The sequence below is a fragment of the Rissa tridactyla genome, chromosome 1 (assembly GCF_028500815.1).
Source record: "Rissa tridactyla isolate bRisTri1 chromosome 1, bRisTri1.patW.cur.20221130, whole genome shotgun sequence".
In the NCBI taxonomy this organism is placed as follows: Eukaryota; Metazoa; Chordata; class Aves; order Charadriiformes; family Laridae; genus Rissa; species Rissa tridactyla.
In genome coordinates, this window is record NC_071466.1 from 139,408,254 (window position 1) to 139,424,206 (window position 15,953).

General features: G+C 37.9%; 1 protein-coding gene across 6 annotated transcripts in view; it reads left to right on the forward strand.

The window, feature by feature from the left end:
- The window catches only part of CCDC91 (coiled-coil domain containing 91), a 148,371-nt gene that overhangs the window by 57,390 nt on the left and 75,028 nt on the right, over positions 1 to 15,953 (forward strand). For all 6 annotated transcript variants that reach the window (XM_054214313.1, XM_054214304.1, XM_054214323.1 and 3 more), the window contains one exon: positions 10,123 to 10,200. In XM_054214313.1, coding sequence (XP_054070288.1) covers positions 10,123 to 10,200 — 78 coding nt within the window. The remainder of the gene's footprint in view (positions 1 to 10,122; positions 10,201 to 15,953) is intronic.

Below are 15,953 nucleotides of genomic sequence, written 5' to 3' on the forward strand. Positions count from 1 at the left end.
CCTTGGAAAAATTTCAATGATATGTTAATCTTAGAGTCTTTACATACCATGTTGCCATGAGTTGTTACTTTATATCTTCTGGAATTAAATCTGAGGAAGTTTTTATTCATGCTTAAGTGGAATTTCTGCCTGAGTGCTTTTGAAACTATTGGACTGAGTGTCAAGTTTCTTTGTAGTCGTCTTGGGTTTTTAAACATACATGAAAAGACTAAAGCTATTCTCCAGGAATGTGCTATGAACATCATTATGTGTTATGAATAGTATAACTCTGTGAAAATTCAATATGCATTATTTCAAATAGTTATGTTTCCAAAACATGTTGGTGACTTCTGAAAGGTTAAATGGAAATGTTACCAATTTTTGGTGCTGGAGGTATCTTTAGTTCAATTATAGTTTTGTTAATGTAAATGGTGGTTTTGAAGTTTCGTATTTTTGAAACTAGGAATAAAAGGTTATATCCAGTATAAATATTGGAAAACAGCATATATGCTGTAGTGAACTGCAGGCAGTGGGTCTTTTGGAAGAGTTCACCTGTGATAGGTCCATAAATATGCAGCACTTCACTGTTTGCTTTGTAATACAATAGCAAGTTCTTTTAAGTATTTTCTGTGGAAAAGCTTTGAGGGGAAAAAATAAGTAGCCTCGTGATTAATACCTAGTAGATTAGGGCTTGGTAAATATGATTGTGGATCACAGAATGGTTGAGGTTGGAAGGGACCTCTGGAGGTCATCTACTCCAATCCCCCTGCTCAAGCTGGGCTACCAGTTGCCGAGGACTGTGTCCAGATAGCTTTTGAATGTCTCCAAAAAGGGAGACTCCACCACCTCTCTGGGCAACCTGTGCCACTGCTTGATCAACTTCATAGTAAAAAAGTGTTTCCTGATGTTCAGATGGAGCCTCCTGTGTTTCAGTTTGTCCCTCTTGTCCTGACACTTGCACCACTGACGAGAACCTGGCTCTGTGCTCTTTGCACCCTGCCTTCAGTTATTTATATACCTCGATAAGACTGCTTCTAAGCCTTCTCTTCTCCAGGCTAAACAATCCCAGCTCTCTAAGTCTCTCCTCGCGTGAAAGATACTCTAGTCCTGTCATCATCCTTGTGATGGTTTTTTGGACTCTCTCCAGTATGTCCATGTGTCTTTTGTACTGGGGAGCCCAGAGCTTGAGGCAGTACTCGTGGTGTGGCCTCATCAGTGCTGAGTAAAGGGGTATCACCTCTCTCAGCTTCCTCAGCCTGGGGGCAGTGCAGCCCAGGATACCGTTGACCTTCTTTGCAGCAAAGGCACGTTGCTGGCTCGTGTTCAACTTCTTGTCCACTGAGACCCCTCAGGTCCTTTTCTGCAAAGCTGCTTTCCAAATGGGTGGCCCCTAGCATATACTGGTGCATGGAGTTGTTCCTTACCAGGTGCAGGACTTTGCAATTTCCCTTACTGAATTTCACAAAGTTTCTGCTAGGCTGTTTCTCCAGCCTGCCAAGTCCCTCTGGATGTCAGCTTCACCCTGTGGCATATCCGTCACTTCTCACAGTTTTGTGTTGTCTGCAAATTTGCTGAGGGTACACTCTGCCCCATCATCCAGATCATTAATGAAGATATTAAGCAGGATCAGGCCCAGCATTTACCCCTAGGGTATACCGCTAGTTTCTGCCCTCCAGCTGTAGACTTCAGCCCACTGATTGCCATCCTCTGGGCCTCGTGCTTCAGCCAGTTTTCAGTCCACCTCACTTTCTGCTTATCCAGCCCACAAGTCAGCAGCTTCTCAGTGAGGATCTTAAGGGACACAGTATCAAAGGCCTTACTGGAGTTTGGGTAGACAATATCCATTGTTCTCCCCTTGTCTAGCAAGCCAGTCATTTCATCATAGAAGGTGATCAAGTTGGTCAAGCATGACTTATGCTGTCACTCTTGGTGACTTTCTTGTCCTTCCTGTGCCTGGAGATAGTTTCCAGGATTGACTGCTCCATCACCTTCCCAGGTGTTGAGGTGAGGCTGACCAGCCTGTAGTTCCTTGTTTTTTTCTTCCTGCCCTTTTTGAAGATAGAAGTGACACTTTCTTACCTGCAGCCCTTGGGCACTTCTCCCAGTCACCATGATCAGTGTAAAAGTATTGCTAGGGGCCTTGCATCAGCCAGCTCCCTCAGCACTTGCGGGTGCATCCCCTCAGGCCTAATGGACTTAATTATGTCCAGTTTGCTTAAGTATTTCCTGACCTGATCCTCTTCCACTAAGGGTAAGTTGTCCTTGTTCCAGACCTGGTCTCTGGCATTCCTGAGGGCTGGTCTTCCTAGTAAAGGCATTCAGTACCTCAGCCTTTTCTGTGCCCTCTGTGACCAGGTCCACCATCTCCTTCAGCACAGGACCACATTTTCCCTAGCCTTCCATTTGTCATCTCTACTTATACAAGCACTTCTTGTTGTCTTTGACATTCCTTGCCAAATTCAATTCCAACTGGGCTTTGGCTTTCCTAACCTCATCCCTGCATACTCAGACAATGTCTCTGTATTCCTCACAGGTTACACATCCTTGTTCCAACCTCTGTATGTTTGATGTTTGTTTTTGAGTTTTGCCAGGAGCTCCTTGTTCATCCATGCAGGCCTCCTGGTAGTTTTGCTTGACTTCCTACACTGGGAGTGTTCAACTGCCATCTGAATATGAGCCAGCAATGTGCCCAGGTGGCCAAGATGACCAACAGCATCCTGGCCTGTATCAGAAATACTGCGGTGAGTAGGACTAGGGAAGTGATCGTCCCCCTCCCTGTACTTGGTACTGGTGAGGCCCCAGCTTGGGTACTGTGTCCAGTTTGGGGCCCCTCACTACAAGAAAGACATTGAGGTGCTGGAGCATGTCCAGAGAAGGGCAACGAAGCTGGTGAGGGGTCTAGAGAACAAGTCTTATGAGGAGCTGGGGGAACTGGGGTTGTTTAGCCTGGAGAAAAGGGGGCTGAGGGGAGACCTTATCGCTCTCTACAACTACCTGAAAGGAGGTTGTAGTGAGGTGGGGGTCAGTCTCTTCTCCCAAGTAACAGGTGATAGGACAAGAGGAAATGGCCTCAAGTTGCACCAGGGGAGGTTTAGATTAGATATCAGGAAAAATTTTTACACTGGAAAGGTTATTAAGCATTGGAACAGGCTGCCCAGGGAAGTGGTGAAATTGTCATCCCTGGAGGTATTTAAAAGATGGGTAGACAGTGCCTAGAGATATGGTTTATTGAAGTATTTTGTCAGTGTTAGGTTGATGGTCGGACTTGATGATCTGAAAGGTCCCTTCCAACCTAGGCAATTCTATGATTCTGTGATTCATTGGTTAATCTAATGTTCTGCAGTCTTTTTTGTTCCTTTGCAGTCTGCAGGTCAGTTTCCTATCTAGAGAAAAAAGGAAAACTCTCCTTGTGTAGTTTTTTCATACATATTTATATAGTAATATACTATAGTAAAGTAATAAATAAATACTAATCTATTTATAAATGCATGTGGTATATAAAATTGTTTTGAGTATTATACCTACAGTAACAGTAGCTATTGGTGACAGGTAGCAACCCTTTCCAAGTTAATATTTAGTTCTTTATGAACAATTGTGGAATTTAATTTAATCTGAAGACTGATGCTCTTGAGATAAAAGACGTGAGAATGTCCTAATGAAGATAAGAATTCCTTTCATGCTTACCGCGTTGTTTAATAGAAATATTCTCTTTTGTCGGCTTCCCTGGGATTGTTCTCCTGTTTGCTCTTTCTTCTTTGCTTTCTCTTGCTGCTATGTCCCATCATTTAGATTACATGGGGAAGTAGGAAAGTATCAGTGGCATAAGATGCCCTGGCTCAGTTGTAGCTCTGTCCCAAAGAAGTAACTATCTATATAATCTTTTAGAAACGAAAGGCAGTCAGAGAAGGCTTCCTGAGCCAAATGTACTGTGCAATTTACTATATCATACTGTTTTGCTAGCAAAATGTTTATTAATACTGAGAACACTTAGCATTAATTAACAGGTTGTTCAGCATGTGAGTTAGCTCTTGTTTTTCTTGTTTAATGTCCTCCTCAGTGGAGAGTGTCTGTATTTACATCCTGTAGAAGAAATGAGCAGATATAAATTGTAGTTGTTTTTCACACAATATTAGTATCTTAATGTGACAGGGCAGAGATCCATGTTATACACTGCAAATACTTGAAGAGTTTAGTTACATGCTGTATGGGAACTATAATTACATTTCAGTTTTGGGCATGTACAGGCTCTTCCATATTATTTCCTTTACATAGTTTTTCACATTGAATCAGGCATAGCATCTCCCGGCAGACTGGTCCATTCACACTCACTCAGGTCTGGCTCGGCTCAGTTCGAACTCAGCAGGAAATGTCCTCGCCACTATATTAGGAAGTTGCTCATGAAAGTTTGTTTGCTACCTCACTTCATTATTCACTTCAAAGTCTTCTGTTGTTATATACTCCTGGTAGCAATGATATTTACTTGTATAAAATAAATCATAGCATCTCCTTGGTTCCTGTGTTGGACTTAGGGTTGTGCGTACTGTATATTCTTTTGGTTATCTATATATAGATATATATATATATAGGAAATCCGAAATCTTTCTTTCCTCCCTATAAAAATGTTTGTCCTTTAGGTTCTCAGCCATATCTTTCACTAGGATATTGATGATGTGACCAAAGTGAAAATACTTGCCTTGTTATAGACCTGGAGGTAATCCTGTGTCTTAGTTCTGGAGAGCTCACACTATTTCACATGAACAGAAATAGTGACCAATCTGTATTTTATATACAATAGCACACTCTAGTGTGTATATTAATTAGCCATTATGGACTGATTCTTATCATGTTTAACTCGACTTTTCAGTGATTTCGTTCACTGATAAACCAGTCATTTACTGGTTGTATTCAGTACAATCATTTTTTTTCTCTACACTTGGGTGAATTGGAGGAAATGTGTATCTTCAAATGAGAAGTTATGAGTTTCCTAACAGAATCATGATACTAAATGTTATTTATTATTTTTTAAAATGATGCTTTGAAAGAAAGAAAAGAGCTGATAATTTTTGTGGAGAGGAAAATCTTGATGTAATGGAGGAATTGAGTCCATTATGAAAAGTCTTAATGATGTAATTGCGTACAGCAAAACTGCGTAAGATGGATTTGAAATTTGGCTCTTAATTTAGTTGCCTACAGTGAACTACAGTTTGCCTTTTTGCATTAGTAAAGAAATTAGGAGGGAAGAGAGTATATCACTTTCTAAGATGTTGACTCGGACTTGCAGCTAATTATGAAGATACCACAGCCTTACAGAACATAGGCAGTCAACATCAACTCATATCACTGGCTTGCATGTAATATAAGACTCTTAACAGGTGTTACAGAAACATTTATACAGTTAAAATCTGGGTGCTTTGTGTTAACTTACTATTTTGTTGACATGTTTTTCCCGATTTTTTTTTTTAACAGAGTTTATGAATAAGTAATATAAAATGTAAAAATCATATAATATCAGTCGACCCCAAAATACAGGATTTTATTTTATGGATCACGTTTGGCTATTTGTGAAAGTGGGCAAAAATTTAGAATCTTCTCCTGAATTGATTTTATTTCTTCTATAATTTTTTCCCACATATATATATGTGATCTCATAGTGCTTCTTTGCAGTACTGGCTTTTGCTTTATCTGTGTATTACTGCTCTGATCTTTATTATAAGTTGTGATTATTGATAACCTAATAAAAAAAGGGGGAGAATTAAATGAAATTTTCTTTTGCTCTGATCAGAAAAATCAGTGGCGAAAAAAATACCTGTGGAGAAAATGTATAAATTCAATAGGCATGATGTAAATCAGTTTCTTCCGTTATTCTAAAAACTTTGGGTTTTTTGGTGTTAGTTATGCCCGCTATAGAAATGGGATTGTGAAAATATTATGGTGTTTACTGATGTGTGCTAATTATTATCAAAAGATACTTTGATACTTAGCCGTTTGCTTCCTTTTCAGGTGGCTGTGTTTCATGGCCCTAATTTGCAGTATCAAGTCTCTTTTTTTGATGCCGTTTTTGATACGGTCTAGGAGTACTGACACACAATATTTGATCACTTATTGCTGTTACAATATGTGTGACGTGCAGGCATGCCAGAGTGGAAGGTTAGTAGGGAATCTGTGCAGAGTCTATGGGTGGCACAAGCTTTTCCCCAACAATTCAAGACTGTCTGCCTCTTAAAAAGTCAGCAGAAAAATATATCAACTTAAGGGTAAGTAAATATAATGAAATAAAATAAGCTTGAGGTCTTTACTTTCCCTTCTTACCCCATCAGATCTCACAAATCCTCTTATTGCGTATCTTACGTAGTACTCTGCGCTTACTGGGAAGTGTAAGGGTAACACCTCTCAAACACATGCCCAACATTTCTGTCGAAATGTTGGATGTTAACAAAGAACCCTGCTTAAATTGTTTATGCTAACAATGGTTCACTTAGACTGAAATGATTTAGGAAGCAATTCAGCTAAAAGATCTAAAAGAAGTGGTAATGTAATCTGCAGGCAGTGACAAGCAGATGGATGGCGGGTGGTCAGTAGCAATTCCTCCTGTCACAGCCACTTCGGAAGCCTTCTCTGCCCAGCGGTGTCCTTGGGAACCACACCTCTCAGAAGCTCACCAGGCTTTTGGATCCATTTGCCTCTACAGTGGTTTGATTCATAGGGGCCTAACATCAAAAAAAAAGAGAGTCTGGGTTCACTTGGCTTTTAGATTGTAAGAAAACTTTCAAAGTTCAGTCTCATTTTCTCATCCTTATCATTCAAGTTTTGTTTGAATTTCTGAAGGCATGTACATTTTGTAGCGTTAAAGCCTGTGTTCTTATGCGTAAATCGTTCGCAATGATATATTTCTTTATATGAGTCACAAAATGGAAAAAATTGAAGTATCGATAACCATTGAGCAATGAGTTACCTGTTACTTTCATACTGTGTCCACACAGAATTCCTCGTGCTCTCTGGGGTGATCGTCAAGATTTTGATCACAAAATAAAATGCGTTCCAAGATTATGTTTAATTACTGTCATCATTCTGATGTGAGATTCTGTCCATCACAAAGTACAAGGGGAAGGGGGTAAAAGTCCTCTGGAGATGATTTTACTTAATTTTCAAACTTCTCAGCTCATGTTTGATTCCTTTCTGAAAAGCATTTATTAAATAAAAGAAGGGAACAACAACGTTCTTTAAAAACCTCTCCAAAGTCATGCAAACCATGCAGGAGAATTCTACAAGAGCCAGAAAACACAAAATTCTTTGCTCTTTTGTAGGAAATCTGAATATTACATTTTAATTTCAATTCTACACCATTCAGAAATTTTCATAGAGCTTCCCTTTTCTTTCTTACAAGCAGAGCAATAATTCTAAGAGTAGTTATGTCAATTCATTAAACTAATTTTCCTGTGGAAAGTACACATTTTATTGAAGATTTATGAAGAACTGGCATGACCATTGTTCATCAAATGAGTATGCTTCTCTACTTGGAGTGTTTCTGTGGTGTTCGTAGCCAAATCAAGGAACTCGGGAACTTTAATATATCCTCACTGTTAGGCAGTAAATCAAAGTACACACTTCCAAAATGTGTTACTCAAAGTGACTTTGATTCTTCTCCTTATTGGGTTGTATTACAAGGACCAAGCAAGCACACATTCCTTTGAGTGATGTATCTGGAAGATTTTGAAACTGTATTTTACAGACTTTCAGAAGAAAAGGCCAGCCATCCTCAAAAGAATTGAAATGCCCTTTTACAAGTTAAAAGAAATAAACTTACAGGCCTGCTGTCTTAGCTGAAAAATCTTGCAAATAGACACAGAAAAAAGGCAGTGTAGTGTTCATCAGATTGGATGAAGACCTTACTTGGAGGGGGCGTTTTTGTCTGTGTGCTTGTAATAATGGCCTTTCATTCTCTCTTCTACCCCTGTTGTGGAAACTGATTGCTAGACCTGACCCAAGCAAACTGATGCCTTACTATTAGTTCTGTACTGATGACTTTTTCCCTGTACTTTAGGAAATATTTTAAGAAAATTAAGTAGTCTAAAGTGTGTTGGATGGCATCTTCGTGTTGGTAGTTATACCTTGGTGTTGATGCTTCAACTTGTGTTACTGGTTTGCATTTAGTACGTGACTTTGAACAAGTCACTAATTCAGAAAAACTTGAGGCATTTTTTGCTTTGTCACTTGACTTGCCTGGTGGTGCTAGTGAGAGGCACTCTACTTTTAACCAGAACGAAATACCTTACTTCCTTGGTCAACACACGTGATCTGCTATGTCTCATTGTCACATTCAAGGTAATTCTCATAGATCTTAGATGGAAATCTTACTGGTTTAAATCTTCTCATTTAAAGGCTTCTCTCAACATGGAGTGCTTTCTCATCAGTTTTGGTTTTGTTGTTTTGGTGGGGTTTTTTTTTCAGCTAGAATAATTAATGACCGTTAACTTCCTCTTTCTATATAATTCTTTTTTTCATATTTGTGAATCCAGGATATGCTACTGTAGTAATTACATTTCCCTCATTCCTGCCCCCCGCCCCCCATGTTCACTTTTCACAGAGAGTATATTTGTTAATGATTTGTGAAGTTTTGGAGTTAAGCACTGGATCATATTTTTCCTCCTTATACCGATTCTGTAGTTTTGTATTATAAAAATACTTCTAGCTCAGCGGTTGTTTTGGCTTGTTTTATTATTTATTTTTTTTTTACTTGTATAACATCTGAGTTTAACTAGTTCGTGGTATCAGCAATACCTGTGTATCACAATGTGATTGAACTGTTGTACGTAAATGCTGTGCATTGTTATCTGATGTAGTAGTTTATTTACATGTCAAAATATTTCCGTCTTGGATTCTTCTGCTTCATATCAGTTGTTCTTGCAGAGCTTCAGAGAAACAACCCAAACAGTTCTATTCAAGAGAATACGAATGTCTCATTATATTTGGATGAACAATAAGAAGCTTGTATAGCTATAATTTCAAACTTTTTGGTAAGATGGCCCTTTCAGGAGAAAGAAACTGAATGGCAGAGGAGCAACCTCTAGTCAAATATAGAGTTCAAGACTGATCAATTTCTTTTTCATGGTGTTATATAGCCTTTCATAGTAAAATTGAATGTGCTTTGTTTAGACACTAGGTTTTGCTTACTTCAAACATACAGATCTTAAAAAACATAGAATTGTATTAATAAATTTCAACTTGAATTCCATCCAAAAGGCAATAAATGCGTAGTGTAAGTTGTGGATGGTTTTGCCATGTAATCACTGCAAGCTAATGTTTGTGATGAATGGTTTTCTGCTTTCTGCACCATTTTGCTGAGGTGATTAAAACATCTATGACCTGCTGTACTAGTGGATTTAAGAACAGATCCCTGAAGCAACAAATGTGGCAGGAGGGAAAGTTTTTCATCTTCTTATAATTGGTGATTTGAAAAAGTGGTGCTGCTCATTGATAAGCATGAAATGCTGGTGAGAATCTAATGAGGTGTTCACATTGCAGACTCAGATAGCAAACCACAGGCAAGCATTTTTATGTAAAGGCAAAAATATTAGAATGTTCCTATCTGTGTTATTTTTACATAATACTGTGAGTAAAAAAATAGTAAACAGTAGAGCTTTATTTGAAAAGCATATTCAGGTTATCTTATGCAAGAACACTTTTCCTGAGAACATTAAGAATAAAAAAAAGATTAAAAAGGAGCTATGCACTGAGTAGGAGGAGGGTGTGCTCTTCTGAGGAAACTGAATCTGATACGAGTCCATTTTAACATTTTTATGAATATAGGCAGTAAATAGTATTTACTAAGAGAATGATTTGGAAGTTGTGCCATCTACAGGTGCCAAGAAACCAGAAAAATTAGACTAACAAAGAAAATATTAAAGACATTTTGAGAACCATTTAGAATTATCTGGGGACTAATAAAGTAAAATTATGAAATACAGAAAAATAAGTTTAATATTAGGACCAACTTGAAGTAAGCATATATGTAAAGAGACAAGATGTGTGCATTTCTTCATGAAAGATACCAAAATGAGGAAATAATTGGTCTTTTACTTTCCTAATTAAAAACGTTACGTTGGATGCCTGTGTTGTGTATAATCTTTCCACGTTTTTGTACAGGAAAAGCATAAGCAGGAGTTAGAAGACATGAGAAAAACTGGACATGAAGCCTTGAGTATTATCGTTGAAGAATTCAAGGTAAATGAGTTGTCAAGACAACACAATTTCCAAATAATATTATTGTAACTGTATATAATAAGTATGTACTACAGACAGTCATCTTTGGTACTATTTTTTTTTTTTGGTTGCTCAGCCTCTTTCATTTTAACACTGTCTCTTGTGTTGCTTCCAATTTGGACTCTTTGGCCTGACATTTTGCATGACATATTTTCTCACTCTGCACTTTGTGAAAGTTCAAATAAAGTAGGTTAGCCGTTTTCGGTAATGAAACTTAAAACCAGAACAGAACAAAAATGTTCAGTCAATCGTGGTAAACTTCAGGTTTGATTATTTATCACATATCCACATCTTGGACCTCCTCAGTCTCAACAAACTGCACTTGCACGAAAGCAGCCTCACAGAGCAATTCAGCAGGTTTTTATCAGTAAAAGAAGGAGTTAAGGATGAAATAAGGCTGAATCTGTAACTTTTCTCTCATGTTCTTCCTAGTTCCTCTCAGTTGGTAAGATGAAAGAACTGGCTGTTACCATGGAGGATAAACCTGTGTCTTTTGTACTATTGTGGAAACTTTCTAGTAAAAGGACAAAAACTGAATCAAGTTAGGAGAAGTAGTAGGTAAAGCTAAGAATTCTAATTAGACTTAAAGAGGTAAAAAAGATCTGACAGGAGGGAAAAAAAATGACTTGGTGGACAAATGTGAACTGGGAACACAAATCTGACCATGTAGGTAGTGAAGGGGAAATTCAAATTATAACTGCTCAGCAACAGTAATTCATGACCAAGGAATGATCTAGCATGGAGGGCAAGGAGGCCCAACTGCAGAGTGGCTTAAACTTTCTGGAAGGAGGAATGCCAGAGACAGAAGGACTCCGCGTTAGGGAGTTTCCCTTGGTGATGAAATAAGAAATGTCACAGCATTGTCTTGCAGCAATCCATCCTGGAATGTTAGTGCTCAGGGACCACTTTTGGTAAACAGAGCTGATGCTGCGGCATGAACTGAACACTAGGCTAAAATGCCTCATGCTAATCATAGAATCATGAAAGGGACCTCTGCAGATCATCTAGTCCAACCCCTCCTGCCAGAGCAGGGTCACCTAGAGCAGGTTGCACAGGAACGTGTCCAGGCGGGTTTTGAATGTCTCCAGAGTTGGAGACTCCACCACCTCTCTGGGCAGCCTGTGCCAGTGCTCTGCCACCCTCAAAGGAAAGAAGTTCCTCCTCATGTTTGGATGGAACTTCCTATGCTCAAGTTTGTGCCAATTACCTCTTGATGCTCACATGATCAGTGCTGGTGCAAGTGTGTATAGGGAATTGTATCATGTTGTGTCTTTGCAGACTTCTTGTAGAGCTGCTTATGGAGGTAGAACCATCCAATCCATTGTTAATGAAACCTTTTTATTTTTAAGCACTGTTGTGGTTTGGCCGGATTGGGCAATCAGAGTGACAGATGCCCCTCCTCCGCCCAAAGAGAGGAGAGGAAGAGATAAGGAGACTTACGAGTTTAGAAAAAGAACTAAACTACTTTAATGAAAATATTAACAAATAATGAAATAATAATAATAAAATATTTTTTAAAAGTATACAATATATACAAAACTGTATCCAGGTCCCAGGGTGACAGTCACGTCACCAGCAGACATAGGGAAAGTCCCACGTTGGAGTCAGCGACAGACAGGAGCTGAATTCCGGATCTGGAGTCAGGAACGCTCAGATCGGGATCAAAGGCAGACGAACAGACATGGTCCTCCTCGGATGTCTGCCATTGAAGAAAGAGACTTGACCTTTTGATCCCTCAGCTTTTATACTGAGCGTGATGCAGATGGGATGGAATACCCTGTTGGTCAGTGTTGGGTCACCTGTCCTGTCTGCTCCTCCCTGCAGGTGGGACCCCTCTATGCTTTTCCACTTCCGACCCTCTAATGGGGCAAATAACTTGAAGCTGACCTTGGTTGTTATAGCAATAAGTATAAGCAAGAGCCTCTGTGCGTACCATTCCTTGGTATAATCAGGTCTTATCACTCTGAGAGCGAACAGTTTCTGAACAATATGCTGTAAATTTCAGAGTTTAGTCAGTTAGAAGAGGCCCAGCTAAAAAGTAAAATTACAGAACAGAAAATTGGTTCTGTCTTACCTCAAACCAGGACAAGCACAAACATGTTTAATTTGCCTCAAGGAGTGTGACTCCGTTAATCACATGTTAAGTAGGCCTACTAAGCTCCAAGTCTGAGAGAGCACCATTCTGTAGGGGACCTGATGATGCTTTTAGAACCCTTTGCTTGAAGACAGCCCATGTCATAGACTGCAGAAAAGTAGAAAGTAATTTTAGTCATCATACATGTTTGTAGCAACTCATAATAAGCCTTTTAATAATTTTGCTAATAACTCTTAGTGTTCTAGCTAATGTTGAAATTGGACTATCTATAGAAATATGTCTGTCTCCATCAGTACAACTTATACTAATTTCACCTACAGGGAACCTATCCAGGAAAAATTTTCAAAAGTTTCCATTCCTGAGAAAAGCTAAGCATGGCCACTGGTGATGTCCCATTTCTCCATACCTCCCTTATTTCACTTCTGGAGAATTACTGTGTTTCTTTTCCTGTACTTTTTTTGGGACCACTTTGCGGTGGAGGATCTCAAATGGGAATTTTCTTCACACTGTCACACTTTAGATGGGCCACTGAACATGTTGCATGTCAGCATTTTTCATTTCTGTTTTGTGCTAGATTTGTATAAAATATCTGGCTGTTTCTGTTTGAACTTATATTTTAAAAACCCCAGTGAGCTATTGATAATTGCTGAACTTATGTTTCCTCCTTTTTATTTCTGAAAATATAAACAATTTGTGAAATGCAACTATTTTATAGTATAGCATGAAAGTTCTGTATGTTTTTTAGATACAGTTTTTCACCATATAAATGCTTTTGTGTGAGCTAAAGGAGAGTTTTTCATGGATGATATTGTCCCTTTTCAGGAATAATTTCTTCATGTATAGTTGGGTAAAGGAACATGCCCATGTGCCGTATTGATTTTTGAAAACTATTTTACCAGTCAACAGCAGCTGGGAAGATCTGATATGCCTTCTGGAAAAGAAGATTTACGTTTATCAGTTTCTATGATTTGGCACAAAAGATTAGGGATTTAATTGAACACTGTGATTCTAAGCAATATTTATATTTAGCATATTATTTCTCATAGACTATTTATATTCAAGTTATATAAAGACATTCTTTAATACCAGGGAACCATGGCATGAATGTACTTCATACAGGTCTTCCTGTTGCCTCACATGGTTAGTTGCCATATTTTGGTCAATGAGATCACACTACTCTGAGGAGAAATAACATCAGATATGCCAGCCTCTGAGTAAAATACTGCAGCCAGCCTGAGTAAAATACTGCAACCAACTTGTTAGGTTTTAAAAAAAAAAAAAAAAAATCAAGCTTTTTTTCGTTGTTTGTTTATAGCTTAAATACTTTTTCAGTAGTGCTTTGCCATGTACTTAAAAAAATAAAAAGGGAATAACAGTGAATCATCAGAGAATTCAGTGAAGGCATAAACTGTTCTGAAGTTTTGTTAGAGGAAATAATCTCATGGATTCTTTTAAAATGTTAGTTAATGGTTAATATTTCAATATCGAACAGGGTTAAGATTTTTTTTTTCTTTAAGTAAATGAGTCAAATGTGTTTTTGTAGTTACAAAAGTAATATTTAACATTTTGGGGACTTCATAACTGCTCATATCTTCGGGAATTTATTATATTTATCAGACTTGTTGGCTGATCCCCAAATTACCTTGAGTGTGGAAATTCACCTAAGCAAGTCTACTGAATTGTTTAAAAGGTGTAGGAAGGAAAAATCTTTCTTATGATGAATACTGTCCTATTTTGCATTCCTTGGGTGTTAATAAAACAAACTGATGCAGATTATTGCAATCAAGTGCTTGTTTATGGCCCAAATTAGGTTCTGTTGCAGTCATGGGTGTTGGAATTATGACTAATTGTGTCTGATACCAGACAATTATAATTTTGTAATGCCGCTCCAAGCAGAGTTGTGGCATGGTGAATGTAATGTATCCTGGTGTAATGTAATTGGTTGTTTAAGGATAGCTGTGTAAAAAATATGAACCATTCATCATTAACCCCAGAAAATAATCCCCAAATCCCTCAAGACCCAAATCCTCTAATTTAGGTATTGAAACTCTGGATTGAACAACAATGGAAAAGGGTTGACTACTTGCCTTCTCTGCATTCCAGGCATAGATAAGTCTTTCCTACTGGTAGATTTGTGAAAGTGCCTTTCTTTTGGCATACAAAGGAAAAGAGAGTTGCCACTTTTTTGCTTCTGTCTGTAAGGTTGCCAAGTTAGTAACAAAAAGCTCACATTTTTCTTACATTTAGAGCTAATTATTACTCTTTGCAGACTTACTGCAGCAGACTTGCTGTTGTTCTGTCTTTTTATGTGTGAAAATGGGTTACATTTTCTGATAATCACTCCCCTGTATTTCAGGGAATTATTTGTTGTAAACAGACAATATTTCTCCACGCTGATCTTTCATTAATACCTAGGTAGACCAGACACTCAAGTTTAAGACCAAACCTTCTCAATTCCTACACTTGTTGTGACTGGTCCTTTTTAATATGGCAACAGTGTTGAAAATGGAGCTTATAGAGAAGTCAAATAATGATTTATTTTCAAGGATCTGAATATACCAAAGCCCTTAGAATTATTTCAGTTGTCTTTGGAATATTAGCTTGCCAAACATGCTGGGAAATCCATTAACAGAGACCGTTAGACACTTTGTAGCAGAAACCATCAAAAACCTTGGCCATTGTTAAGCATCTCACATTCTTATCTTCTTTTCAACAAATAAACCATCTACAACATAGTCATGAAATTTGTGTTAAAAAACATGGGAAAGCAAATTAAAAATGAACTTAGTGTTCTGTGTAGGCCAAGTTTCCCCTTCTCATGTTTACCTAATTTTGTTTAATTTCTGTCTTTCATGTCATTATTTTTTTAAACTCTTATCCCTGGTAATTAACTACAGTAAAGAAAAGTAAATGTAGATCTTGGAAATGATGCTTGTGGGATCGTGTCACATTTTAAGATATTTACCACAAGCAACATAAGGATTTTTCTTCTGCTTGTTTAATCAAGCTTTTGTTCTGAAATTGTCATAGTTCTGTAAATAGACGAGTTAAGAATTTTAATCTGTTTTGTTTATATTTCTCACCATATAAAATATCCTCTAACGTAAGCTTTAAAGAATATGAAGTTACAGGCAGGTGTATTTTTGGTGGTATTTATATACTTAGATTATTTTATGCAATTATTGGTCTTCTAAAAGATGGCTTGCATGAATCAGATGTGTGTTTCCTTTTATGGAAATTAGCTTCAAGATGCAAAGTCCTTTCCAGCCCTTTCTATAGTGAGATTTTTGTCTATAAGTTTTTGGTTTTAGGTGGTCGGGTTTTTTTCAGTGTTCCAGAATGTAAGAACAGACAGGTTTGCAAAGTACAGGGTATGTGGGGGCCGTCAGATTGTCTTTAAAAACTTCTTGTGTCAACAACAGACCTCTGAACTGAAAGGTTTCTCTCAAATAAACAAAGGAAAATTTAAAAGATTTCATTGCAAAAATTTAAAATATTTCATTCATTACCTAGAATCATGATATCTTTTTTTTTTTTTAACATAGTTTATCCGTAGTGAGGAGGGAAAACTCTTGAAATGTGGCCAGTTCTCAGTTCTTTAGAATACCAGCTTAGCTTA